Source organism: Alosa sapidissima, chromosome 17 (genome assembly GCF_018492685.1).
Source record: "Alosa sapidissima isolate fAloSap1 chromosome 17, fAloSap1.pri, whole genome shotgun sequence".
NCBI lineage: Eukaryota > Metazoa > Chordata > Actinopteri > Clupeiformes > Clupeidae > Alosa > Alosa sapidissima.
In genome coordinates, this window is record NC_055973.1 from 17,439,311 (window position 1) to 17,466,462 (window position 27,152).

The 27,152-nt window shown below is 41.8% G+C and overlaps 4 protein-coding genes across 9 annotated transcripts; 2 read left to right on the plus strand and 2 right to left on the minus strand.

Moving 5' to 3' along the window:
- Positions 1-810: 810 nt before the first annotated feature.
- On the plus strand, positions 811-3,966 carry emc9 (ER membrane protein complex subunit 9). Of its 2 annotated transcripts, none has more exons than XM_042068945.1 (6): positions 811-1,010; positions 1,361-1,563; positions 1,931-2,007; positions 2,137-2,206; positions 2,388-2,482; positions 3,397-3,966. In XM_042068945.1, the coding sequence occupies exons 2-6, from the start codon at positions 1,369-1,371 to the stop codon at positions 3,575-3,577; spliced, it is 618 nt and encodes a 205-aa protein (XP_041924879.1). In that variant the 5' UTR covers positions 811-1,010; positions 1,361-1,368; the 3' UTR covers positions 3,578-3,966. The 2 variants fall into 2 exon arrangements, with proteins under 2 accessions (XP_041924879.1, XP_041924880.1); XM_042068946.1 differs by having other exon boundaries at positions 812-1,010; positions 1,367-1,563.
- On the minus strand, positions 3,731-11,746 carry irf9 (interferon regulatory factor 9). 4 transcript variants are annotated; one of them, XM_042068939.1, is made up of 10 exons: positions 11,416-11,746; positions 10,965-11,020; positions 8,264-8,386; positions 7,863-8,043; positions 6,683-6,822; positions 6,201-6,279; positions 6,025-6,078; positions 5,524-5,907; positions 5,296-5,411; positions 3,731-5,073 (listed from the first exon to the last, which is right to left on the minus strand). In XM_042068939.1, exons 2-10 carry the CDS (start codon positions 11,016-11,018, stop codon positions 4,954-4,956), a joined length of 1,251 nt encoding a protein of 416 aa, XP_041924873.1. In that variant the 5' UTR covers positions 11,019-11,020; positions 11,416-11,746; the 3' UTR covers positions 3,731-4,953. The 4 variants fall into 4 exon arrangements, with proteins under 4 accessions (XP_041924873.1, XP_041924872.1, XP_041924874.1 ...); XM_042068938.1 differs by having other exon boundaries at positions 11,371-11,746; XM_042068940.1 differs by having other exon boundaries at positions 10,965-11,123; positions 11,371-11,746.
- A 102-nt stretch (positions 11,747-11,848) lies between these two features.
- On the minus strand, positions 11,849-22,746 carry LOC121688991 (E3 ubiquitin-protein ligase RNF31-like). The gene is made up of 23 exons (XM_042068935.1): positions 22,591-22,746; positions 21,922-22,143; positions 21,629-21,775; positions 21,296-21,451; positions 21,142-21,210; positions 20,704-21,004; positions 20,336-20,495; positions 19,693-19,838; positions 19,314-19,477; positions 18,439-18,660; positions 17,793-18,131; positions 17,394-17,579; positions 16,941-17,147; positions 16,271-16,444; positions 15,600-15,698; positions 15,332-15,421; positions 14,038-14,152; positions 13,808-13,920; positions 13,582-13,695; positions 13,058-13,106; positions 12,830-12,926; positions 12,162-12,324; positions 11,849-12,047 (listed from the first exon to the last, which is right to left on the minus strand). Exons 2-23 carry the CDS (start codon positions 22,114-22,116, stop codon positions 12,000-12,002), a joined length of 3,354 nt encoding a protein of 1,117 aa, XP_041924869.1. The 5' UTR covers positions 22,117-22,143; positions 22,591-22,746; the 3' UTR covers positions 11,849-11,999.
- Positions 22,747-23,034: 288 nt separating this feature from the next.
- On the plus strand, positions 23,035-26,383 carry psme2 (proteasome activator subunit 2). 2 transcript variants are annotated; one of them, XM_042068943.1, is made up of 11 exons: positions 23,035-23,245; positions 23,714-23,746; positions 23,908-23,970; positions 24,063-24,149; positions 24,278-24,320; positions 24,405-24,502; positions 24,743-24,811; positions 24,914-24,981; positions 25,391-25,445; positions 25,610-25,696; positions 26,189-26,383. In XM_042068943.1, exons 1-11 carry the CDS (start codon positions 23,198-23,200, stop codon positions 26,267-26,269), a joined length of 732 nt encoding a protein of 243 aa, XP_041924877.1. In that variant the 5' UTR covers positions 23,035-23,197; the 3' UTR covers positions 26,270-26,383. The 2 variants fall into 2 exon arrangements, with proteins under 2 accessions (XP_041924877.1, XP_041924878.1); XM_042068944.1 differs by lacking the exon at positions 23,035-23,245 and having other exon boundaries at positions 23,721-23,800; positions 23,907-23,970.
- Positions 26,384-27,152: the final 769 nt, after the last annotated feature.

Here is a 27,152-nt window from a genome sequence, read left to right on the forward strand (position 1 = left end):
AAACTCCTGGTGCACTTACAAACTTTCTAATGCCTCATTATTGGACTAAAGTCAGCGTTGTACTACTGTAGAAGTTTCGTACCATTCAGGGCATTATTAGTGGGGTAATTTACAAGATAAAAGTTGGTTCCGTTACGACTGCAGAACGTCATTAGTTTCTGACAGCGCTACTCGACCAGGGTTCGACCAAGGGAAAAAAGGTTCTGGGAGGGTGTTTGGCTCGGGGTTATGGTGCAAACGACCCTAGGGTGAAATTACTTCGAACCAGACGGACGAAAAAAACTTTTTTAAACCTGGCAAAAAAAACGGCCTAGTTTGCCAGGTTTAAAAAAGTTATGCGAGGAAAATATTTGTATTTGGTGTGAAACACACACATAGGCCTACCTGTTTTTATGCTTTTTTGTTTGTTTTTATAATTTGTATTGATATTTATTTTATCATTATTTTATTTATAAGCTAAGGTTGCTAGCACAGGTGTCTAAAAATAGATAAAAAGACTTGCATGTTCTGTTTGTAGTCTTGTGTTTGAAAATACAGTATTTGAAAAAAAACAAAAAAACATTGCATTTTAGGAAATAGACGTTCTTTTTTTGTATTATTCTTTAACACTGACATGGCCCTCCAATCAGATGACATTGGCAGAAGTGGCCCCCAGCGCATTTGAGTTTGAGACCCCTGCTTTCATTTCATGTATTATGGAAAACAGACCTGCCTGTCGCCTATTGGTTGCAGATGAATTCAATGCCGGAAGTGGTCAACTATGTGCTCCAGTCAGGCTCCAGTAGGCAGGCTGATTGTGATGTTTGTAACGAATCACATTGCATTTACGGGCGTGCAAGCTGGTGTCTGTACAGGAAGTCAGAAATTGATCAGTTTTCTGAACGGGTTATTATGTCGCATTCATTTCAGCTTCTGTAATCGACATGTGTTACGAAATATAGTTTTAAACATCAAGTGATTAATTACTTCCTTTGCGCATTTTGTGTTCGACAGGACTATAACCACTGACGGTAAGGACGGGGCGCATAGCCTATAATGCCATCGAACGAGATGTGTGCTAGTTAGCCGTTTTTTGTTTGCTTCATCATCGTTAGATTTCGCCAGTAAAGGTACAAATGTTATCAGTTTGTGCGCGGTAGTTCCTCCACAAAATCTTCACTGCATAGAGTAAACATTATGTGTCATGGTTGTGTTGGTGCAAACTACAATAGGGTTCGCTTACTAGCTCGTTTCGAGACTAGTCCGCCCATTCATTTTTGCGTCTTGGTCTCTGGTTGTTCTGGAGCTCTAATAAATATTTGTTACAATCTTTTTGACTATTTCTTTCATCTAACTCATAATGATAACTCTCTTGGCATTGAGACAGAGATGGGGGAGGTGGAGTTATCCTGCCTGGCCTATGTGAAGATGTATCTACACGCTTGCTTGTTTCCACGGTGCAGCGTGAACGGCCTGCTGTTATCTTCCAATCCAGCAGGGGGCGGCGTGTGTGTTACAGACTGTGTACCTCTGCTCCACTCTCACCTGCCCCTAGCACCCATCACCCAGGTTGCCCTCACACAGGTAGGCCAATGCTTTGATTAAGTAGGCTGTCTACAGAAATGTCAGTTTAATCCTTTCTCATAAAATAACATGTTTATTGTCGATCATGTAGGCTATGTGTTTTGATGTGTATGTGTTGTATATTGTCAATAAATTGTATTGTATATTGTCTGTACTACTGGAGCACACCATCGGCCAGAAACAATGTCCTTATGTGGACACTTGGCCAAATAAATCTGATTCTGATGGCCATATTGTGAATAGAATATATTTTGAATGCAATTGCTGCAGAAAGAGCTTATAGGAATCTGTTGACTTTGGATGTGAATAAATAAATGGTCACATTGACACTTGCAATGTCTTCTTCAATGCAATGCATTATCTTCAGGTGGATGTATGGTGTGCACAGACACAGCAGAGGATTGTGGGATACTATCAAGCCAATGCGTGCATATCAGATAGCAGGTGTTTCATCATGTTTCCCATCAATACATTTTGTTTCCCCTTACAGCATTAGTATGTTGAATATTGAATATATCTCTATCCCTAAAATATTGTACAAATGTCTGAGCTTTTAGTTTTCATCTCTTGCAGTCCAACACCTTGTGCCTTGAAGATTGCGGATAAGATTGCTGAACAGTGTAATGGAGCGGTGCTGCTTATGGTAAGACTGTCTTATTTGAATACACTGGTAGTACAAGCTACTGTTATTTATTGGGTTCAATAATTAATTAATCAAATGCAGTGTTGAACAATCATAACTAAGTAGAGATGGTTAAGTTTTGCTGAAATGTGAATTTTTATCGGGGACATGAGGTGTTTTTTTTTTTTTTTTTTTTTTTTAGATTGATGGTGCCAAAATGTCTCCAGGATACAGGGTGCCTCCAATAGTGATGTATGAGCGCAAAGACTCCCGCTGGATACTGAAAGACAAACACACGTAAGACATACACATGCACATGTATGAAGGGGGGGGGGGGGGTTGCACACTTTTTGGAAGAACGAAATATACAGGATGTCTTCCTATGCATTTATTGTGGTGGAATGAACAACCCTGATGGGTTCAGGTCTTTAAAGGAAAGATTCAGAGTTAAAACAACCTGGGGTCTATTTATGGATGACGAGTTCAAACTTTCGTTCGGGAGCAAAATTCTGTTAATCTGAGGAGTTTTGAGCTAAAGCGTTGTTTGCATTAGCAACAAAATGGTGGGCACGTTTAACTTCTTCCAGCGATGTGCAGATATGACTGAACATGATGCATGTTTGTATTGTAAGATTCCGTGAGATCTGTGCAGCGAGATGAAGTCGAACGCGCCAACTAATTTGACGCTACCAGACTTTTCAAGATGCCACCCTTGCGTTTTTTTGAAAATGGTAATGACAGTCCCACCCCTAACCTCACAATGGAAATGCGGAAGAAATAGCCCCATCCCTTGACCTACATGCTGTACATCCGTCAGTTTTGTTACATTTCCCTTCCGTTATGATTTCTGTGCAAGCAGCATCAGCCTGGACCGGTGTGCAAATAAAAGCCAACCGGTTAAGCACAGACGATAACATTACTGTGAGCTCTAGCATGGCAAGATCATGTTCGTTCCCCAATGTAATTTGCTAAAATTTGCACAAACATTATGCCAAAAGTAAAACAACCAAAGACTTGATACTTGTTATTCTTGATATTCAAAAATTACTTTATCAGCTTTAAAGTTGAATTGAAATTTAAAGTTGAATTTAATTTTCTGTGGGACTAGAGATTTATTTGCTAATTTTCCCAAGTGTCCATGCATTGTATGAGTAATTCATTAACTCATTACATGAAAACCCAGATCATGCTAACATTGTTTCTTCTTTCAGGGTAATGCTAAGACAGTGGGAAGAGACACGTTCAATAGCCAACCAGCTACTGGACTCAGGAGATCACACACTTTTGGTGGATTTTGATAGCCATTTGGATGACATAACAAAGGACTGGACCAATCAAAAACTGAATGCTAAAATAGCAGAATTGGCATCTCCTGTCAACGGGAATGTGTGATTTTATGTATGGGTGTAGGAATGGACATTAAATAAACTTTATGAAAAACTGATGTGAAATGTTCCAAAAAATGGCAACTTTTAAAATGATTTGCATTGATTAGATTTGTTGTAATGTACTATACATTGTGTCATACTATACCAGACGCTGAAATAGGTTAAATATGTATTTATTTTTTAACATACACACTTCAGAACCCTTGACAAACAATTATGTTTTCGATAAATACAACAAACAAAAAAAAACTACTAGTTCTGTGCCTTTTACTAAAAGAAATTGTTGTAGTGGACATTAGAAAGTACAAAACAAATATTTACTTCTTGTGGTCTGTGTTGCTGTATTCATACACCTGTTAAAGTATGCTTTTAATCTACATTTTGACCAACTAATAGCGTGTCATTGTCTTCTTTGAAACATACTGGAATTTTCGGATTACATTATTTTTCACTATTTTAGAGGATGTGACTGAGCACTTAGGTATTCAGCTCACTGTGAGTGACACAAACAGTAGAATATGTACAGTAAAACACATTTAAGAGCACAAGGAATTCAACACTTTGGCCTGTAATCTGCTTTTTAACTCATTACTGACAGGTTCATTACGAAGCAACAGTTTATGGACACAATTTAGAAAACCTAATGGCGAACATGATTTTCATTTACAATGCAGTGTCATGTGTAACTCTTGTATCATCATTTTGTCCAATTAATACTAATGTCTATGGGGAGTGCAAAACCCTTACTATAAGCCACTATAGACCCATTACAATCAACAACAGTAATCCTAATGATAAACAGGCATACCCACAGCTAGTTTCACAAAGAATTATGCATTTAGGAAGGTAGTCCAGTTACTAAGTGATGTATTAGATCTGAAATACACATTTCAGGTGGCACATTATAGTTAGACAACAAAGGTTCGCATTCCTACTCCCTTCCTGTGTTTGAGGCAAGTAGTAATACACACACTGATGAACTCAATTCTAGATAGTCAGTGCTCTGAATTTAATGCTTATCAAGAAAGTGTGGCTAGGGATAACGGCGGTCATTTAACTTCATCATGTCAAATCATGTCTATTTTTTTCTCTCATTCCTCACTCAACAAGGTTTGATACTTCTGGGGAGTTGGACACCACAAGTATGAAAACAGTAAATTGAACTGTTTTGGGTTGGAAGAAGGTTGGAGTTTCTAGTTAAGTGTTATTTCCATCGACTTTTTGTCCCAGAAGAGTGTCAAAATACCACCTGTGGACCAAATCCTTCAGTGTAAAGTGCATTGATAGACTTGGATTTTTCCATGTAGAGCAAGTAGTGCTTCTGCCATTGGTAATGCTTCCACGGGTACACCAGGGTAGGGGCTATCACTCAGGATACCTTTAAGACTGGGGTATCTGGATGAGATTGAGAGTGACTTCTCCAAGGTTTTCGAGGATGGACACAGACTCCTTGAGGGTGTCAACCTCCATGATCTGTTGTTCTGCCCAGGGAAAGGAGATCTGATAAAAAAAAGAAAGTAAGAATCCAGAGGAAGGATGGTTGAGTGAAATTGAGGAGGAAGTAACATTGGCTTAATCCAAAGCCAAAGTTGTAAACTTATTACTATCAAACATATTATTCCAATGTAATTACTGGATCAAGGAGTCTGTAATTACTGTTCAATACATTGATCACTGCAGAAGAGTCTGGAACTGATTCTGGCTAAAGTCTAGTTTACATACCTTTACAATGATGAGTTTAGTGGCAGGGTCATCTGAACTGAAGAGCTCCTCCCCAAAGCACATGGTGATGCTGGTCTGTGGAGCTGGTCCCCCATTAGTTTGATAGTCTTGCAGTTCTATGTCCAAATCACAACATGCAATTGTGAACGACAATAACAAGGCAAACAAAAATGGGGATTATTGTGTACTGTAGGCAGCACCTTGAGATCAGTGACAGAAATCACTCACGTTCTCTAAATGCCTCCCTGCTGAATACCATCACTGGCTCGGCAGTACGTTCCATCTTGTTGACAAAATCGGGGGTGTCAGTATGAGGCCCCCTCCAGAAGACCCGTCCTTGGCAGTAGCGCTTTGCGTACACCCCAGCTCCCGTAGACATCAGCACCACACCCCTCTCCATGAAGGGCAGCAGGGTGGAAATGGCCTGCATGGCTGGTTCAGAGGCCATTGAGATGGGAGGATCTGGCAGGGGGATCCGGGGGAAAGTGGTCTGAGATGAGGGAGGGACTGGAGCCACAGGCATGTAGGTGATTTTGACATCACTTCCCCGAACCTCGCGTTTGAGCACCTCCTTGCCCAGGAACTGCACAGAGACCAGGAAGGAATGGGGTGCTGGGAAAGAAGAAAAGCAGTGAGCCTGGACTGACCTGATGTTACAGGGTTTTTAATCAAGATTAACAGAAGCAAACAACTGCAAAACTGTCTAAAGATTGACACATGATATGTTACCTGTGGAGGGAAGCGGTGAAGTCTCGAATGTAACATTCAACTGGATTTCTCTGGCTGCAAGAAATAGAATTTTCATGAGCCTCAACTAAATCACATCTCCTTTCTACATCAGGTCAGTACTATGCTAGAATATGAGGTTAAGATAATGCGTTGTTATATGAAGAACTAAAACTTACGGCCATCATTCTTCAAGGTAACTGTGGGCTCAGTGACCTCTACAACCTGGGTGTTCACCTCCGAGACAGCTTCCATTTCCTGCATTACATTTGCATAATCACACATGGAATTACCTACGCTAACAAGTTAATCCAAGATAAAGAACTGTGCTTCCACATTCTTTTTAATTCAATTCAATATTATGTCCACAAATGCTGAAATAATTGGTTCTGAACATATACTGAACCTGGGAAATACTGTATTATTTAGCAAAAAAGTGAAACCAAAACTAATGTGATAAAACCAGCATAAACACACAACTTTTACACCAACTGGTGTTATCCGTTAAGTTGTTATTGTTGTAATGTATTATATTGTGATATAGTATTATATTGTGATATAATCCTTGGTCACTTTTGAAACATTTATAACTTGTAAGCAACAGCTCTAATGAGGACAATTGCTATGAGAATAATGACAATTTTGCTGTGAGAAAACCCACCATGTTGATTTTCTGCACTGCTGACTGTTCTTCCTTTATCATCTTGGCTGAGAGCTCCTCCTCGCTCTCTGATGGACTCCTCCTCTTCCTCCTTCTATCAGTGCGTGCCTTCGACGGGTCTGGTTTGACATTCACACATCCTGCATGGGCAAAAGGGAGTTGCTTACGATGGCATTGGTCTCCAGGGAACAAATTACAGTTGTGTAACTGGTCTGATAGCACGTCTCCATTCCAATCTAAAGTGCAGGCAATGTCCGCACTCACTGGCCTACGCTGATAAACCCCTTTTAGAGCAGCTGTGCTGAACATGCTTCCTCTACCAGCATCCAAACTTTTCCCTTAATGTAAACACAATATGTCTACAAGTGACATGCTATGAGACACCTGTTGAAATCAGTGCAGGGAAGAATGTAATATTTACCACCTAACTATTCTCTGTACAGAAATTCAGAAGAACAAAGGGAAAGTATTTTTTTTTTTTTTTTTTTTTAAGAGATGGTGTCCCCAAAATCAGTTCTCAGTAAAGCAAACATAGGGATGTGTTTAATTTGTACACTTAATAAAAAGAAAATGTTTCTTTGTCATCGACCTACTAAGAAAAGCAGTAGAGAGAAGACTGTGGTAATGAAAAAGTTAATCTACTCTACTGCATTTTCCGAAACTTCCTCTTGTGGTTAGCATGAAGTCTACTGCTGCTCACAGTACATGTCCTAGCAGTACAATGTCTGCTTGACTGTCTGTTTGATGGTTTGATGGTAACATCTACCACACAATTGTATCCATTCAAACAGACATAATGTGACCACATCAAATCCATTATTTTGTATACAATACTGTTTCATGAGGTCTGTTACACTGAATAATGAATAGTCTTTTGTTTTTTGGGAGTGTTAACATGCCACCTCAGCCTAAGCAATATAAAAATATAGGTGCCATAAAGTTCGCTGTAGATTTACTCTACTTAAAGAAGCACAGAAGGCAGCTATGGTTGTTTTCATGAAAACACCATATGTTTTTGTATCATAAACCAGGAGCTTCTCAGTCCAAATAAATGGTTGTTGGTGGACACTGAGAATGACAGGGAAAGCGCTAGCTATTGCATCCCAAACTCGATGTGCTACAACTTGTAGCCTAAATGTGTGGATAGTGTGCAAAGAGAGGTAGTTAGATATGTTACTACCTTGCTCAGAGATTGGAACCAGACGGTACACTTTATACGGCTCGGATATATCCAGCTGTGACCTTTCTGTAACCTCACTGAATTCGGGGCTCTTGTTGAGGGCACAGCGAAGACGAGTCTTCCAGGAAGCAGGGTCTGTGCGCCCAGCCTCTGTCAGCTTCCCCTTAAACTCAGCCCAAGCCTGCAGGGAGCGTACACCAGTTTTAGCACACCAGCGAATAACAAGAAAACAAAATTGGGAAGTTTGTTTCAACAATGGGTGTGTCTGCATCTGTGGCCACAATGCTGTAATTTCATAAGAAGACATCACTTTGCCTATTCTTCAGAAATGCATACGTTTCTAAAATCTTCTCAAACTGCCTTGGCCAGCTGAGTGCACACTGTGGCTATGTTGGAATTACCTTAAAAATGGCAGCATCCTCTTCGCTGCGGAAATCTTGTTTGCCTGCATGTTTCCATGGGATGCGGAACATAGTCTTGTTCTGGTCATCCCAAACCAGTCCTGGATACTTTCCACTGCTCACCTGTTGAGTTCACAAACACATGGGGTTGTAGGTCTCTGTCCCCCCAGAAGGATATACTAGAAACAAGGCATGGCCTACCCAGGTAACTTCAGGAGTAACCGCTGGCATGCCATTAAAACAAAAAAAAAAAACAGCAGTGATCTTTTAGTGATCAGGGATTAGGCCAGGGGTTCCCAAACTTTTCCACAACAAGGCCCCCCAAATACCACTAGGTTCTGGCCAAGGACCCCCTTGATGTGTTATTAAACCCATCGACAATACTACGGCAAATGTAAAATACATTAAGCTAATCCTAATAATTATTTTAGCCACAAGCACTTCGCGATGGAGCATACAGTGTGTACAAAATTGCATTTGGAGCTTTCTGCTATATGAGAGTTATCACTCTACTATTATTCCCAGTCATTATCATGGAAAATATAATGTACAGATATTTGACAAATTATTATAATGGCATTGTATAACAACCCTCATAGTAATAGGTATATTTTAAATTCTTCAAATGTATTTGCTGCTTTTATTTTTCCTTCCAACTTGCTGGGGCCCCTAGCCTGGCTAGCGCCACGGGGCCCCGGCCCCCACTTTGAAAACCACTGGATTATTCTCTACATGCCCACTCAACGCATCTGACTCAGATACCGCACTCCTACAACCTCTAGGGACTGCTGGAACATCTTTTTCAGCATTCACGCCTCTCTCCGAGAGTGAAGTGTCCAGACTCCTGACATGCAGCCGTCCTACCACATGCTCGCTGGACCCTATACCTACGAGCCTACTTCAGTCCATCAGCCCGACCATCGCTCCAGCTATCACACATGTGATCAATGCCTCGCTAACCTCCGGCACATTTCCAACAGCGTTCAAAATGGCCCGGGTAACACCGTTACTTAAGAAAGCTTCTCTCAACCCTGCTCAAGTCGAGAACTACCGCCCTGTCTCACTACTGCCTTTCCTATCCAAAGGCATTGAACGAGCAGTCTCCAAACAGGTCTCTGACTTCCTTTCACAGAACAACCTTCTGGATCCAAATCAGTCTGGGTTCAAAAGCGGCCACTCTACCGAAACGGCTCTGCTGTCTGTAACAGAAGCCTTAAAAGAAGCCAGGGCGACCGCTCGGTCATCAGTACTCATTCTGCTTGACTTATCGGCTGCCTTTGACACGGTTAATCACCGTAATCCTTCTCTCTATACTCGCTGACATGGGAATCTCCGGTTCTGCTCTCTCCTGGTTTGAATCCTACCTCACAGGACGCTCGTTTAACGCATCATGGCTTGGTCAGCTATCTGCACCTCACCATCTCTCCACAGGGGTCCCCCAGGGCTCAGTGCTGGGCCCCCTCCTCTTTGCTATCTACACCACCTCCTTGGGACAGATTATCCGTTCGCACGGCTTCTCATACCACTGCTATGCAGACGACACACAGCTCTATCTGTCCTTTCCACCTGACGACCCCCTGGTTTCAGCACGGATCTCGGATTGCCTCTCAGACATAGCTGCATGGATGAAGGCACACCACCTCCAGCTGAACCTCTCAAAGACTGAACTGCTGGTCATCCCAGCTAAACCTACCATACACCACGACATCAAATTTGACTCCCTGTCTGTTTCACCGACCAGGACTGCAAGAAATCTAGGAGTTGTTCTCGACAACCAACTAAACTTCTCAGATCATGTTGCCTCAGTCGCCCGGTCATGCCGTTTCGCACTCTACAACATACGGAAAATCAGGACTTACTTGACTCAAGATGCTACCCAACTTCTGGTTCAGGCAATAGTCACCTCACGACTCGACTACTGCAATGCCCTCCTGACAGGTCTCCCAGCCTGCGCAGTGAAACCACTTCAGATGATCCAGAACGCGGCGGCGCGCCTGGTCTACAACCAACCCAAAAGGGCACATGTTACCCCGCTGCTCATCCAGCTACACTGGCTACCTATGGCGGCCCGCATCAAATTCAAGTCTCTAACGCTTGCCTACAAAGTAGTCTCCGGTTCTGCTCCCACCTACTTGAATGCCCTCATACAGACTTACACTACCTCCAGACCGCTGCGCTCCTCTGACGAACGACGTCTAGCTCTACCACCGGTACGCTCAAGCCAATCCAAACTTTTCTCATCTGTTGTTCCTCGTTGGTGGAACACACTGCCAGTTCCTACAAGGGCAGGGACATCCTTTTCCACTTTCAAAAAACTCCTGAAGACCCAGCTCTTTAGAGAACATCTACTCTCATAGCAACACTTACAACAAGTCTTACTGATCCTAGCACTCACCAGCCGTTTTAAACTGACAAGTAACTGTTAAAAACAGCACTCACCGACGCACTTATTCTTACTGTACTCTAATGTTTTTTTTAAACTGTCCTAAAATTGTGAGAATTGTTCTAACACTTACTGTTTACCATGTTGTTAGTCGCTTTGGTTAAAAAAGCGTCAGCCAAATGTAATGTAATGTAATGTAATGGATTAGGCTACACCCAGCTACCAGCCACTTTCACTTTTGACGTTACAGCCCTCAGCTCTCGCACGGAGGTAAACCCACTGAGCTAGCGCATCTTTGAAACAACAGACACAATTTACCTGGTCCACCATCCAGGAGCGCAGTCGGCGCGTTGACCGAATTCCCGAAGGCATATCTGCAGTAATGACAAAAACGGCGTATTTCTCTGGTTAACCTTTGGTAACTGCCGTTGCCGTCAGTTTTCATGTCAACACAGTTCTCCCCGATGACCAGTGTGGCTGGATGAACGACACGTAATGTTTTTAAATATCTGTTTAACAATTTTAACATCATACTCAATTGAATTTAAACGTTAAAATTAACGTTAGATTCCATGCTGGCTAAAACATGTATAAGAACGTCAGCTATTACCAACCGTCCCGTATTTCAGACCTCTTAAAACTCTAAAAGTTCACGGTATTTACTGCACACATGTTTCTTAAATATATAAATAGCCAGTATAGTTTACTTCATAACGTAGCCTACCAGAGAGCTGTGAAGCCTTCCGTCGGATAGAAGCTAGTAGCCTACCTGGCGATCCTACTATGCCAGTGGAGGAAGTTCCTGTGGTTCCCAGATCTCAGCTGCTAGTGTAGAAAACAACTAAGCCGTTTCCCAGAAACCACGTGACATCGAAGAAATCCCAGGCATGTATCTTTTGAAATCGATAGATGGCGGTGTTTTGACCTCTCTTGAGAGAGATCAGTTGTAAACAAAATAAACAAACAACTGCACATCTTTAGCTGTTTGCGGCAGAAAAGTGTGCTATATTGTGTCCTGCGCTAAGAGACCATGCTTTCGAAATAAATGTGACTATGCTATGCGATTGCATTCTCACATTTTTAATTATATTAACGGTTATAAGAGTTACATTTATAAAAGAGAAAACATGTTTATTTCTGTATTAGGCCTAGTTTGTCGCATCATGAGACTATTCAACCAAAGAAAATAAGTGGAAGACATATTTTGTTTTAATATTTTATACAAGACACCTTTTTTTTATTTAATCACATTATTATATTTTAGTGGTTTAAAAATATCAAAACCCACATGTCTGTGGATTCATGTTCTGGATCTTTTAGAAACAGTAAAAAGATTTGCTTTATAAACAGGAGTTATTTCTTTCGAGGAACCTTGTCTCCAAGTGGAATCTCCAATATTTTCTAACATGGAAAAAGAAACACACACAAAACTCACATCAGTATAATTTCAACTATCAGATTCCCACACAGGATACTGCAATACACAATAACCCCCAAAGACTCTTTAATAGTCACCTGCAAAAGCCTTGCATGGTACATTCTCTGGTCCTCTGCCTCCTGCGTTAGGTCAATTTGGTGTCTCCTACAGGCAGCCTTCAATTCTGTCTCATCAAACAGATGAGCTGGATCCAAGGTGTGACTATTGATGAGACTCACCAGATACTCACGGTAATGTTTCCTACAAACAAATAAAAAAAAATACATAAAAGAGTCCAAACATTGTCATGTCTCTAATAATTCTGACATGTGAGAGGTGGTTATAGTGAAACTTCAAGACACTGTCTCTCAGGAGGACACACAGCATGTTAAACAGCATCATTACATGGCATTTGGTTAATCATCAACAGATCTATTGCTGCAGTTCCCTGCGTTTATAAACTGTTTTAAAAACATAACAGGGTTATGTCTACACAGTCAGTTACAGCTAAGGTATAGTCATGTTACTAATGTTGAGCTCCCAGCCTCCCACTTACACAGACAACTCCCCGCTCAAACTGATGATCAGTCATCTTTTTACTCTACATTGTTTACATAAATTACATTTAGGACATTTACAAGTCCCATCTAGGATATTTACAAGTCCCATCTGACAACTTCAATCAGCCTTTATCACTTCAATTAGTGGCTCTACTGATTTATGAGAATATGAAATGTGTTGGTGGGGAGGGGAGACTACAACTCACTCGCACAGTCCTGCCTGTCCAGGCTGGGTCTGAATCCCACAGGGAGAGTCCATGTGCTGCCCACCCTCATCCTTCTGTTCCATCACTCCACATGTTCCTGAGAAAAGGGAAAGAAAGCGTGTGAGGGATCACTCTTATCAAGTGAAAAAAAAGAGTGTGTGAATTAAGCAAGACTGAAAAAGTGAAAATAAAAGAGTACAATTGTTTGTAGAACAATTCTTGCCATACCAGTCTGAGTGCCATTCGGCGGGTTTGTGTTGAAGTCGACTCCATTCCTCTGTTGAAATAGGGTTAAGCTTTAATAGGGTCCCATGATTCAGTAATTCAAATGACCTCTCGTAAGCAAATCAAAGTGAAACCATTACATTCATGGTTTCATTCAAAGCCTACAATAGACTACATCACACAATCTCATTAAAAGGTTTGAGGTTGGTGCTTGTCACATACTGTTTCAAAATCAAATGTGCAATTCTCTAACCTCAAAAGGGGAAACATGTACCGGTAATTGCTTAGCCATCCTCAAACACTTTGCATGTTCTCAGTACAGTGTTTCAATGCTCAACATCCCCCTTATCCACCTCCGCTGTTCGCTGATTGGCTGAGCGATTCATATGGGCAGGAGGGTGTCTACACTACCATCTCAGTGGGAACTGAGCTAAAAGCAATAAGTGAGCAGAGCCAGGCTATAGCGCCTCCTAGCGCCCCCCTGGACTACTGCCATTTAACATTTCGTCAGCTCTCCCTCTTCCTACCTGGAGAAGCTCCTGCAGTCTCTTTGGCTCCCAGTCCCGCAGGTAGAACAAGCAGTCCCTGGGGTGGTGGGCATGCAGCCCTGTGACAGAGCACTGTATCACAGTACAGCCAGTCTGCAAAGGAGACACACTTTGTTCATGTATGTGGGTAAATAACTGTATGAACAAATGACCCCTTACCATCGAAAGCAATTCAAGAAGACTCACACAGCACAAGCATAGTTACCTTGTGGAAAGGATTGTTACAGCCACTGCAGAACTCATATCGACACTGGGTGCAGGTGAAATGCATGCATCCTCCTCTGGTTAAAGCATACTGGTACCTACAGTTGGGACAGACTAAGGAGGGATTGTGTGTTTATTAGTTATGATTGTACTGTGCATGCTTTAAATGTGGTGTCAAAATGATGTCCCTATTACACCATGCACTTCAGGTATAGACCCCTGGGGACTCACTGATTCCATTGTCTCGCAGGTAGCCGGCGAGTCCTTGTCTTTGGTATTCTGGGTCATTCTCTCGCTTCCAGGCTTGGAACACGTCACAGGACACACCCTCATGCTGATCTTCCCACTGAAAAGCATTATCAGTTGGTCACTTTTACACAAGGCAATTGGGAATTGCAAAGTACCTCACATATTGATATGGTCACAACAGTTTGGCCACTATAACGATAACTCAATGCATTGCAAAAGATTTATCTATGATACATCACGGTATCTGTCACAACTGAATGGAAATAATGTACAAAGTGCATAGAGTTTAAGTTTAGTGCCTTTTAAAAATATAAAATAATCTGTGACAGTGTGTAGAGGATTACCCTCATTCATTTGATAAGTGACACCACAAGGATGCATGTAGCGATTCTGGTAAGTTAATTGTAAGACATTGAAAAGACATTGTCTGGATGACCGTATGGGCTCTGTGCACTAGCTTGAAGTCGGCAAGCCAGTTTCCTGTTCGTTGACATCGCTGTCAACAAGCACCTGAAAACGTGTGCTCACCGAAAATCCTTCCCTCCTTATTTTGTGCAGCCACTGAACGGCTTGTGTTTTTAGGAAAAAGGTGGAAGCTATAATCGCTTTAATAACGACTTGAAGCCGAGCAGTGGCACACATCAGTGCTCTTTAGAGCCGCCCATAGACATTAAGACTTACATACATTGCATCTTACATTTTGATACAACTAAAGCACTCATCTTCAGGTGCTTGTTGACAGCCATGTCAATGAACAGGAAACTGGTTTGCCGACTTCAAGTAAGCTAGTGCACAGAGCACAAATGGCCATCCAGACAATGTCTATTCAGGAAGGAACTTTTTGAATATTTCAGGGGGGGAAAATCCTTAAATTAATTCTGCACATATTTAAACAGTATTTCTTCAAAGACGAAGAGTCTAGGTGCTGAAAAGGTCTGTCTGCAGTCCAGACCTGTCTAATTGAGAGCATCATTGAATGAAAAACAAGATTAAGAAGACTGCAGACTGCTGAGCAGCTGAAGTCCTATATCGGGCAATGTGACCACATTTCATTCTCAAAACTCTAGCAACTGGTTTACAGAATGTAGTTAAAGAAGAGGTGAAGCAACACAGCTTTTTTTAAATGAGTTGCTGACATTAAATAAAACCTCAAAAAAATCTCTCTCCTTCAACAGTTGATATGTTGTCTTTGAACTATTCTCAGCTAAATATAGGGTTTGAGATTTGTAAATTATTATTATTTCCAAAATGCATCTTGCTGTTGAAAGATACTCACAGGTTTCTTACACTGGGCACAGAAGCTCTTTCTGCAGCTCTGACAGGTGACCTTGAATTGGATACCATCATAGATGAAGCCATTTGTACACTAAGAGAAGAAGGAGAGATGTTTTAGTGATGGCAGATAATAGAGAAAGTCTCTGTGCTTCATCAGTGATCACTAGAGAGGTGCCATCTTTCAATGAACAGGCACTGCCCTGAACTTGAATTAGCTGATCTGAGTGCACTCTGTAGATGCATGGACCTAGAGGTGAACGGTTACTCACATGAGTGCACCACAGGAACTTAGGGTCCTGCATGAGGGCATGCTCCGTCAGCTTCTTGTGGAAGAGATCAAAAACATCTCTCGCAAGGCAGTCCCGCAGCTAGAGGATGAGAAAGTCAGTCACTGGTGTTTCTAGACTACAATCCTCTCCGAACCTGTTGAGTTGCAACATGCAATCTGTGGCCTAGTCCAGTGGTTCTTAAACTTTTTGACTGCAACTGCCTACATCTAGGGCTACTTATTATCCTTTCTAATATTATTAGTACATCTTTAAATGTGTTCGACTTTTTAGTAAGAACATGTCTTCAGTTAAAAGAGAACATAATTTTGTGGCCCCCTCTAATCACATATTTCAGTTGAGCCCACCTGGAGCCCACCCCACCACCAAGTCCACAGCACTATGCATATAGTACCAACTTCCTCAAATGTGCACTTCACACTCCATACTTGGATGAAAGATCTGACTAATATATACTGTACATAAACAGCAAATAACTGGACAAGTCCCTTTCTTGCATTCTCAATATAACAAAGTTTGGTCATTTTTTGTTGTTACTCCCATCCCAATCCCATCCCATTCCCATCCCAATCCCATCCCAATCCCATCCCATTCTCCTTTCTTCCTATCCACTGACCCCCTTACCACTGTGCCTTCTCCCTGCTCCCTCCTACCTGAATATCTAGAGTGGAGAAGTAGTTGTCAAGGTGCTCTGGGTCGTTAATGTCTGGTTCCTCACAGTTTGGACACACCATATCTCGGATATGTTTGTCTCTGATGGCAATAGTGAAGTGACGGGTAAAGCACTCGCTGCACATTAAACACTGACATGAAGTCAGGGACTGCATCTGCAAGATGAAGGACAACAGTGATAGACCCCACACACACACACACACACAAACACATAGGACATACCCATTTACACATCTGGTGTGTTTGTTTGTGTGTGTGTTTATGTGTAATATATATGAAGGGTTCAGATGCAAAAGCCTCTAAATGCCACCTACGTCAAAAATGAGATAAAGATGGTGAGTGAATGCTCTCCTCACATAGTATACGTTAATCAAATAATTTAACTTCAAAACACACCAAATAACACTCTCTTCCTGGTCTGAAATATCGATTTCTATGCAAAAACCTATAGGAACCGGATTTTAAATGCTCATTTAAAAGAAATGTGGTCAGACGGATTTAGAGGGTTTTGCATCTGAACTCTTCATATATATATATATATATATATATATATATATATATATATATGTATGTGTGTGTGTGTGTGTGTGTGTGTGTGTGTGTGTGTGTGTGTGTGTGTGTGTGTGTGTGCGTGCGTACATGTACACACACCTTGTTCAGAGGAAAATTGCTGTAGCACATAGTGCACGAGTTGTTCAGCATGCGTCGGATAAAGTCCCGATCTTGGCTCTCTTTGACAGCCTGCACCACATCCTCCAGAGAGTAGTCCATCTCTGGCTCTTGCAGCAGAGACAGTACCAGCTCACAGCGCCCCCAGCTGGGCAGATCATAGAGCGCTAGCAGCCTGCGACACATCCTCTACAGGGAGAAGTGGAGAGAGCCACAGAGACGCTTACTGGCTTTAACTTGCAGTTTAACATTTTCTTTAAAAAACGAAACATACCGGTACTAATGCTAATGCTAATATAGAGAAATGAGAGACAGAGTCGCCATATCACACCTTTACATAAATGCCCATAAATAATGCCATTAGAACTGAAAAAAAAAAAAAAACATAGCTAAAAATGTTATTTGCAAAAAAGCACAGTCAGCATAAGTGAGGACCTGTTTGTCTGGGTTGTCGAGATCAATGGGGGCCTCTGGCAGACTGCTCCACACACGCTGGTGAAAGGGCTCGAGAAGGGGCCGCTGCAGAACAGAGAGCGCCCCCCGTATGTCACCGCCACTCTGCCTCAGGGCTGCTTCACACTGGGCCCGGTTCTGGAAGCCCAGTGAATGCAGCTCCTGCATCTACAACATACATACATGTTAACACACACACACACACACACACACGAAAAGGGCTAAGTACATTGTACAAGTACATACACACCTATCTGTTTCTAATTGAGAATCATACGTAACAGAAGTAAATATGCAGTAACAAACAAAACACACCACCCAAAGTGAGATAAGAGGATTGTTCAGACTCTTTAGAGATCCTGTTGAGCTTGTCCAAGTTACCTTGGCTTGTCTACTCCTCAACAGCTGCCGCACAGCCTTCTCAGTGTCGCCCCCTGCTGTTAGCCAAGCCTGTTTGGCCTCGGCTCTGGACAGCTGCACTTCCCCACGCCGATCTCCTGGAGCCGTGCCAGTGCTCATGTCTGATGCGCCCTCCCTCTGCTCCATTGCAGAGTCCCCATTCCTGTACGTTTGCTGCACAGACATGGCCATGGCGCAGATTTCGTCCAACAGGTGGGGAAGTTCAGACGCGATCCAGTCACACGGGTTGACGTTGCTATTGCTGGAGACGCAGAGGGCAGCGTACACCTCCTCTGGGGTCATTCCCCTCTTCTCCCCTTCCTAAGGCACCAGAGGGATCACAAAGACAAGGAGGTGTTACAGAGCTAAACGACAGAGAAGAGGCAACATAGGCTCTTTATACATCATATGTATTCAATAGCTATCCATCTTTTTATAGATTTTCAGGTTTTTTAACCTATTTATGTTCTGGTGTGCTTTCCTACTGTTATAGCTGTATCGTAGTGGTATAAAGTGACTGGAAATTTCAATTTCCCTTTAGGAGTATTAAAGAAAAAAAGAAATCTAACTATCCACCCATCCGTCCTCGAGGTGTAACCGTAGTTTATTGGCCGATTGATCTACCCACCCTGATATGATTGACAAGTTTCTGGCCCTCCTCCTTCATCTTCTGCGCCTGTAGTTGCATGTTCCTGGGCTTCGGTTTAGGCTTTGAGGGTGTAGTGTTGGTGTTGGTTGGCGACAGAGGGAGGGGCTTATGGCTCTTTCGAGGCTCCTGGCGTGGCAGGTTGCACATCTCACAAAGCCCTGAGGGCGATGAGTTGGCAAACGTGCAGTGCTCACACATCCACTGAGAAAAGAAAAACAAAAAGATTCCAATTAAGAGAGAGGAATGTGGAGGGAGCTGGAGAACTTGACTGTTGAGATGCTTAGCACACTACAGTAGATACTTAACATACACAATGATAAGATGGATCAGCATACGCTTCTGTCAGTCCATTATAAAGTCTGGTGTGGATATCGACCAGTCAGAAATTTCTGTCCCATACACCAAAGAGTTAACCTGACCGTAGCCAGATGAATTTCGTTCCGCTTAGCTCCGCCTAGCTTCAGTCACATCCATCTGGGACCTCTTCCATTGAGAGTGATTTCTGCAACCGATTTTATGGTACAGCCAATCAGGACGCAGGGCGGGAGTTTCATAGATGTGACATAGCGTAGAAGCGACTGTGAGACTGTTATCAGCGTCACGGGTTGGCTTCGATGTGAGTGGTTGAAGTAGCACGTCAATAGATGACGGACAAGTGGCTTATTCAATCATATGCAAGCATTTTTTGATTAGGCCCAGCCTTCTGAAGCAACACTTCAATGGATCGGTTCCAGATGGATGAGTGGAGCTAGGCGGAGCGAAATTCATCTGGCTAGGGTCAGGTTACCAAAGAGTACCTGTGCAAACTAATTTCCCAGTGTATAGAGATGAGCAAACAGAGCCATGAAGTTAACCTGGTTCTCGCCCAGCTGGACTGGTGGTGTGGGTGGTGTGGGTGGAGCTGGGAGAGGACGGCTGGGGCTGACAGATGGACGCGTGGCGAGACGAGGACGCTCACACACCGTACACAACACGCTGCTGCCAGGGTTCACCACTGTACAACTCCTGCACTGCCACTCTGAGAGAGAGAGAGAGAGAGAGAGAGAGAGAGAGAGAGAGAGAGAAAGAGAGAGAGAGAGAGAGAGAGCGAGAGAGAGAGAAACAACAAAGACAGGAGATAAAGAAAACACAATAATGCAGATTGGAGATGTGATGGAAACATCATGGCACAGGTGAAGAAAATGCATGGTAAGTATGAGCATGAACACAAGCAGACAGGTGTGCCTGGGTAACCTGTGATGGTGGACGGCTGCAGTGATTCTTCAGAGCCCACTGGGACAGCACTGGCCAAGCGAGGGCAATCACAGCTGGCACACAACACGGCCTGGACATTATTCACTGTGGTGCACCGGACACACTCCCACGTCGACAAGGAATGACTGTGTGTACACAGAACAGTTTAGTAAAGAAATGTACAGGAATAACAAACATACACACCCTCCTCAATACCGAATGCTGATTATATTAAAAGATGATTCTAAAATACAAATATACAGGGTAAGGGTGTCACATTGAGCAATAAATAACTAAATATAATATGAAATGGTAGCTTTGCTGTTCCTGTGGCTGGTGGCTTAACTCATCTACTATAAGCACTTTACAACTGGATAAAATAGGCTGTATACCCTGAAACACCCAGGCTCTCCTGGATGCTAATAATTCGTTCAGGTATAAGGACACAAGGGCAACTGTTTATATTTTCAAAGCTTTCAATCAATAGGAGATGGTGGTATACTGGTCACAACACGGAATCAAAGGCAGCCAACTGTGACTCTGCTTCACTAGTACAGCTCCAAACCCAACACACCAATGACTACAATGAGTGGAAAAGAAAGTACATTCTGAATAGATATTTTCACCATTATCGGTCTCTAACCTCAAAGCTTTAACCGGTGGTGTGTAATTGATTTTCTGTCTCTTGTGTTCCCTGCGACTTGGATGGGAATGGTATAGCCGGTCACATTCAATGCACAGATGTTGGCTGCAGGAGGCACAGTGGTCAGACACAGGGGAGACTCCACAAATGGAACAGCTTTCTGAAAGAGGAACACATTAGTTTTTAGTAATTTCTCACGAATTAGTGCCACAGAAATACGGTACAATTATTTTCGTTTTTGCATTCAGTCTGTAATTGGTATCAGTGCATCCCTAATTAGTAGTTTGTCTGTTCAGTCATTGTCTGCTCTAAAGCGAAACAACATGCATTTCATGCAAGTCATAGTTGACTGGTGCAGTTTTGCTCACCTTGAACCCTATCTCTTCTGTGACTGGCCCTATCAGGGTGGCGGTGGTATAAGGCATCACAGGCATCACAGAAGGGCCTTGAGTTACAAGAGGAACAGAGGAGTGTGGATGCCCCGCCACACATGTCACACACTTGGTGGGGTCTGAAGGAGGGCTCTAGAGGAGGATCTGACTGCACTACTAGCTGGGCTGGTGGAGTGGGAATCAAGGATATATCTATGGGGGCATGAGTATGGGTGGGGATCTTGGGTTGAAGTGGTGGAGATTTAGCGAGAATAACACTGGCATCAGGCATGACCTCCTACAATGAGAGAGATTGAGAGAGAAGAGAGTGAGTGTGTGTGTGTGTGTGTTTGTGTTTGTGTTTGTGGGGGGGGGGGGCTGAGAGAGCGAGAGACCAAGAGAGATGGTATAGACAAGGATAGTTCTCATACATACTTCAGGATTATTTTGTCCCTGAAGAGCTGGTATAACAATCTCAAAGAACTCAGGATGGGGATGCACCTCCTTACAGAAAAAAAGGAAATATTTGGTCAGTATCATCACCTAACAAGCTTGTATGAGATCCCTAGATCACAAAAACAATGATGACCTTGACAAGCATGTCCAACTCTGTGCGCAACATCATGACTTCCACAGTAACCTCTGCCACCCTTCTAACATCAGGCTCTGTGACATCATCTGGAAAGCTAAGGCCATCTGGGAGCTGACTAGTATATCCATAGAGAGAAAGCACTTCCCGACCACCCTGTGGAAAAACAAAACAAAACAAAGATCAATTTTGTGTTGTGCACAATACCTCAATCTTTATGACTTTCACAAATGCACAAGACTTGCTTGCAGTCATAAAGTCAGCACTTAGACTCACATACATATACAATTCGACAATTACATATGTATGTAGGCTCAGAGGGTTCCCATCTACCTTAACAGCATCCACAGTGGTCCTAAAGACTGGGTTATTGTGTTTGACACTGCGCCAGTATTTGGGCCTGTTGGGGTTGGTCAGATTACAGCCATATTTCTCCAGAATACTGACTGCTTTGAGTAAGCGTGCAAAGCACTCAAGCACCTATAGGGAGAGGGGAGAACATACTATAATTGATAAGAAGAGAGCACAAAAGGAAAGGGAATTGAGCAGACAAAGACGGAGACGGACACAATGCAAAAACGGAAGTGAAAGAGAAATCAGAAGCCAGCTCTTATATATCCACACACCTCATGTTTACTTTGTCCAACAGCATTCTCCGAAACCATTTTTTCAGCGTTGATGTGTTGGTACCGCTCAGACAGGGGTAGGGCCATCTCAGCCATTGCTGTGACATCTGCCCTTATTTCTGGGATGGAGCCTGACAAAGCCAGTTGAGACTTTGCCCTCCTTCTGAGCTCTTCAAACTGATTCGAAAGTGCCATAACACCGCTGACTTACATATGGGGCTTCTAAACAAACACAGGTGAGAGAAGGTTGAGCAAAAAGCACAGAGGGGAGGGGACCTCACAAAGTCTGTGGATGGGAAAAGTCAAAACACTGGCTAATCCAATCACAAAAATCGAACGAACGACATAACACGATAACATGATGCACATTCATGTACTAAGACGTCTAGTTCTTATATTAATGCTCTCATCAACTATCATCACGGACTTTGTACAGCAACAAATTGACAACAATTGCCAACGTTGGCAATGGCATCCTAACAGTACGTTAAAACACAAAACATACATTAACGTATCGCTACGACATTCCACAACTGCGTTAACTTGCAAAGCATAGGTTAGCTATCCTAGCTAGCTAACAGTGTGTTGATATCGAAAGTTTGTTTACAAGATGTTCATGTTGGGTAACGTTATCGTTCTTTCTAAAACTCAAAGATTGTAACGCATTACCATGAAGACTTAAAGCGTGGTAATATGTCCACTCTCTTCAATGGTCTTGTCACCTTGGGAGGTCTACTCGCTTCCAGTGAGCTCTATTCGGGATGTTCACACAACTCTGAACACATGCGGAAGTGCATAATTTCTAGAACTTCGAAATGTTACGGCGTTACAGGAAGAGTTAAGGTGGTCTGTCTGACATACCTCTTTCTGGGCACATAATTGTCATGATTAAATACATTCTGTGGGAACAGACACCGACATTATCTCAATTTTAGAACGTTAGCATGAAAACATTTTTCATTACATAAAAATCTTATAGCCCGTTGGCTGAGAAAAAAATACTTTACTAAAGCGAATTGCCTATTCAAATCTGGAGTTCAGATTTCAGTTGTACTTCCTTAAAAATGATTCTGCCTCTGCATACTTAAGTAGGAGGTGGCATCAGGTGCAGACTATCTCCAAATCGAAAGTATCAAGAGGAAATTGAGGACATCACGGATTACGACCTTCTTTTATAGTCTATGATTGTGTCTCTGAAAAGTGAAAAATATTGAGCCTATTTTAGATATAAGTGTTGTAGATTCAGTTTTAAATAGACTAACAGTTAAGTCTCAACATGTCTAAAACTTCTGTACTCAAGATAAGTCGCGAGAATATAGTTAAGGTAAGATGACGGGCAGTTATGCAGCACAGTTTATTCACAAAACAGTTTGTGTACAGTCAATGGGCTGACTGTTCATTAAAGTTATTTATGAATGCTGGATTAAAAAAAACTTCGTTGGGCTTTGTGCTATCAACGTCAAATGTGTGGCAACGCTGTATGCTAGTGAATGCCGAGGGCACAAAATAAATAGCCTACTGATTATTACTTGAAAAATATCGGCCAGCGTATGATGCATGACCATAACGTGATGTTTTTTTACAGACTTCTTATATACACAATATATGGTTTTGCTCTTTGCAATAAATTCCTTAGTCATCGCGCAGCAACTGAAATCGAAAGTGTAAATGGGGCTGGTATTTCCCTATTGTCGCTGTACGTAGGCTGCTGTACGTAGCCATTGTCCAATGCAAGATAGCAGACACAATTTAATCCAGAAACTTTTATCTGATTCTTCCTTCTACCATCCAGGTTGAGAACTTTCGCCAGTCACTCTATCGACAGGTAGGAGCAGAATTCATACCTGTTTTCAAGCAGCTGTGTTGCTATGATCATGACAGGTTAAATTGTACTACTGAAATCGTTGTAATTGTAGGCCTGTGCTGTTCATTTTTTAATAACACATTTTTAAAATAACACCTTGGAATCTACATGTTTATGTTCAGGCGGAGAATCTGTTTTCAAACCACATCCCTCTGAAGATAGCACAACTGGACGACTTGCTCCAGGTATGCATGCATGCAAGACCATAACTCAATCCATGTAATAATTTCCTCCACTAACTCCTATTTCGATGTCTTTTTCGCATGCTTACTCTCAGGACAAACGCTTCTCCATCACAGACCTCTCCTCTATCCATGCCCCCTTGGACATTCCCATCCCAGATCCCCCAGTCCCAGAGGAGGAGGTCAGCAGCACTTTATACACATTTATTTGAGTAGGCCTATGGATTTAGGGTTAGGGGGTGTTATCAGATAAGGGTTCACATTATATTACCAAGGTGATTAAATTCATTAACACAAATTATTTTCTTAGGAGATGGAGACTGATAAAGATGATGAAAAGAAGAAGAAAAAGGGTAAATGATCTACATTTGATACTTGGTAATGCCATTCTTGTTATATTTCATAATCATTATATTTCATTACACATTACCTTACAGCTCCAAAGTGTGGCTTCATCAAGGGAAATGAGAAAATTGTGAAGCTCCTGGACATAGTAAAACCAGAGATTGTGGTTTTGAAGGAGACCTGTATCACAGTAAGAACAAACACATTCCATTTTGGAGCTCACCTACCTACAACTGTCTCTCCTCAGTTATGAATAGCATGAGCTGGCATCTCTGGTTTTAACAAATCTTTTAAAAGTATATAGCAGCCATACACAGACACTGTTTCAGATTATTTAATATTTTAATTGTATTTCAATACATCCAAATCAAAATTGTGTTGTCTACATAAAAAGTACATCATAAAGATGCTCTGACCTGATATCTCTTAGGTATCCTGTTGGATTCAGCATCTCATTCCCAAAATTGAAGATGGAAATGACTTTGGGGTTGCCATTCAAGTAAGAATATTTCCACTTTAATCACTAATTGCTGTAACGATCCATTACATGTCCTTGTATTTTATGTCCTGTTTTGATATTGTTGTTTTCCTCTTTCTCAAGGAAAAAATAGTGGAAAGGATAGCTGCTGTGAAGACCAAAGTGGAGGGATTTCAGACTAACATAAACAAGTAAGTGTAAATGTTTTACTTTTTACATTGCTTTAGCAAGAAAAGTGTGGGGCGGGCCCCACTAGTGGAGAATAGAGACATATCAGGTGGGGTGTGATGAACAGGATAAAAATTTTTTTTTTTTAAATTATGCCTTTCTTTATTTTTGACAAGATTATAGATTCAAAACAAAATAACCACACACAAACATGAGTCATAAACAGACCGACATGAATTAAAATGGCATCTGAACCAGCGGACCCAGACAGGAAATGCAAAGTGGAACCATTTGCAAGAATGGCAATATTTTTTTAACATTACCATTTTGCAGAGTTGATGGGGTCAGGTGGGGCTTGAGTGGGGAATGACAGAAAAAGTTTGAGAACCACTGGCCTAACTACATTCCTTTAATCTCTTCTGGTGATTTTAGATACTTTTCAGAAAGGGGGGATGCAGTTGCCAAAGCCTCCAAAGATACTCATGTGGTGAGATGACCATTTGTTACATTTTATGTGTACTGCAGCTTTTAGGTGTGCAGCTGCTGTGAAGGAATTGCACATTACTAATAAAAGTAGTTCTGGGTAGAATACGGCATGATTATAATGTGCTTTACTTAGACTATCTCTCCCCTTCACACATGTACCACTAGATGGACTACCGTGCTTTGGTCCATGAGAAAGATGAAGCAGTGTACTCTGAGATCCGAGTGATTATCCTGGACATTCGTGGCTTCTATGTAAGTAATCAGGCTGGGTGGGTTCAAAGCTGAAATATGTTTGTTTCTGTGATTCTATTGAGCAAAGAGAGAGGGACCAATCGCACCTCTTCAAACCCAGCTCTACAGGGCATCAATTTACAGCTTGACCACAATGACAAAAGTCAGATTGGTATGGCAGTCAAATATAGTGATGACATTATGTAATTCTGAAGCAACAGTGAATGATATAGTAAATGGAAGTACAATGCACAGGAACACTGGAAATGTTACAGTAAACCATAGATCTTGCAGGCCATATTACTTTGAAGACCGGCATTACATTATTCATACGATGAGATTTTTTTTCTGTAGCTTTTTGCTAACCCTTTCAATGTATTATGTTTAAGTAACATTTATTTTTCTTTCTAAGTAAGGCTATTTCTTAGTATTGCATTTTAAAGAGTTTATTAAATGAAAATAACAATATGAATATGAACATCCTGACGATATGATTTGTAAATTTTTGCCTAGGCTGAACTGTATGACATCATCAGCAAGAACCTCGAGAAAGTAACCAACCCAAAGGGAGAAGAGAAACCCTCCATGTACTGATTTTTGTTCGTTTAAACTGGGATTTTTGCATTACCATTGACTACAATACCAACATGACTACAGTTTTTGTTGTTCTCTATTTCAATCAATTAAAACAGCCTTGGTACAGCGAAATGTTTATGATTTGGTCTTCTCATTACACAAACATTTATCACAAGCAGGGATGTGAGTTTCGTTCAATCCCTCTATATCAAACAATTTAAAATGCACAGGATTTATACACATGATGGGCATAAATTAGAACCTTCATCGACTAAAAAATCTGAGCAGTGTAAAGAGCCGTTGACACCTGTGGGGTATACTATGAAGCACGTTAGACATATCTAGGCTATGTAGACATATCGAGGCTTCACAAAGCCTTGACTCAGGGGTATATGTTAAGTGATACTACGATAGCAGTTATGTGATATTTGTCAAACTAGGCTTTCAGCTCAGATCTGTGCGCGTTCTCGGTGTTGGGATGACGTTGGCCAATCGTGAAACGTGGAGACGCACAAGACCGCCTATATTAAAAAAACATTACTTCCACATTTATGAGCGATAGTGTAATCTACATTTAGTACGGTGTCCTGTGTAATCCTGCTGGATTTTCAAATTTTCACTATCCATTTTCACACTTGATATCATCATCATCATTTATATAATGCATAATTAAGACTGGGACTACCATCACTTGGGGGTCAGATGTGAGAAAATGTTGGTAAAGAGGGTATTTTGCCTAATGTTTAGGTGCTGATTCTGAATATCATATTTAGCTGTGTTTTTTTTTGTTTTAAACCTGCTAATTAGCATTTGTGGCCTAAAACTGGCAGGCAACACAGAACGGGTGAATAGGGTAAAAAATGTAACTCCTTGATATTCTTATGAAACTTTACTAGTTAAT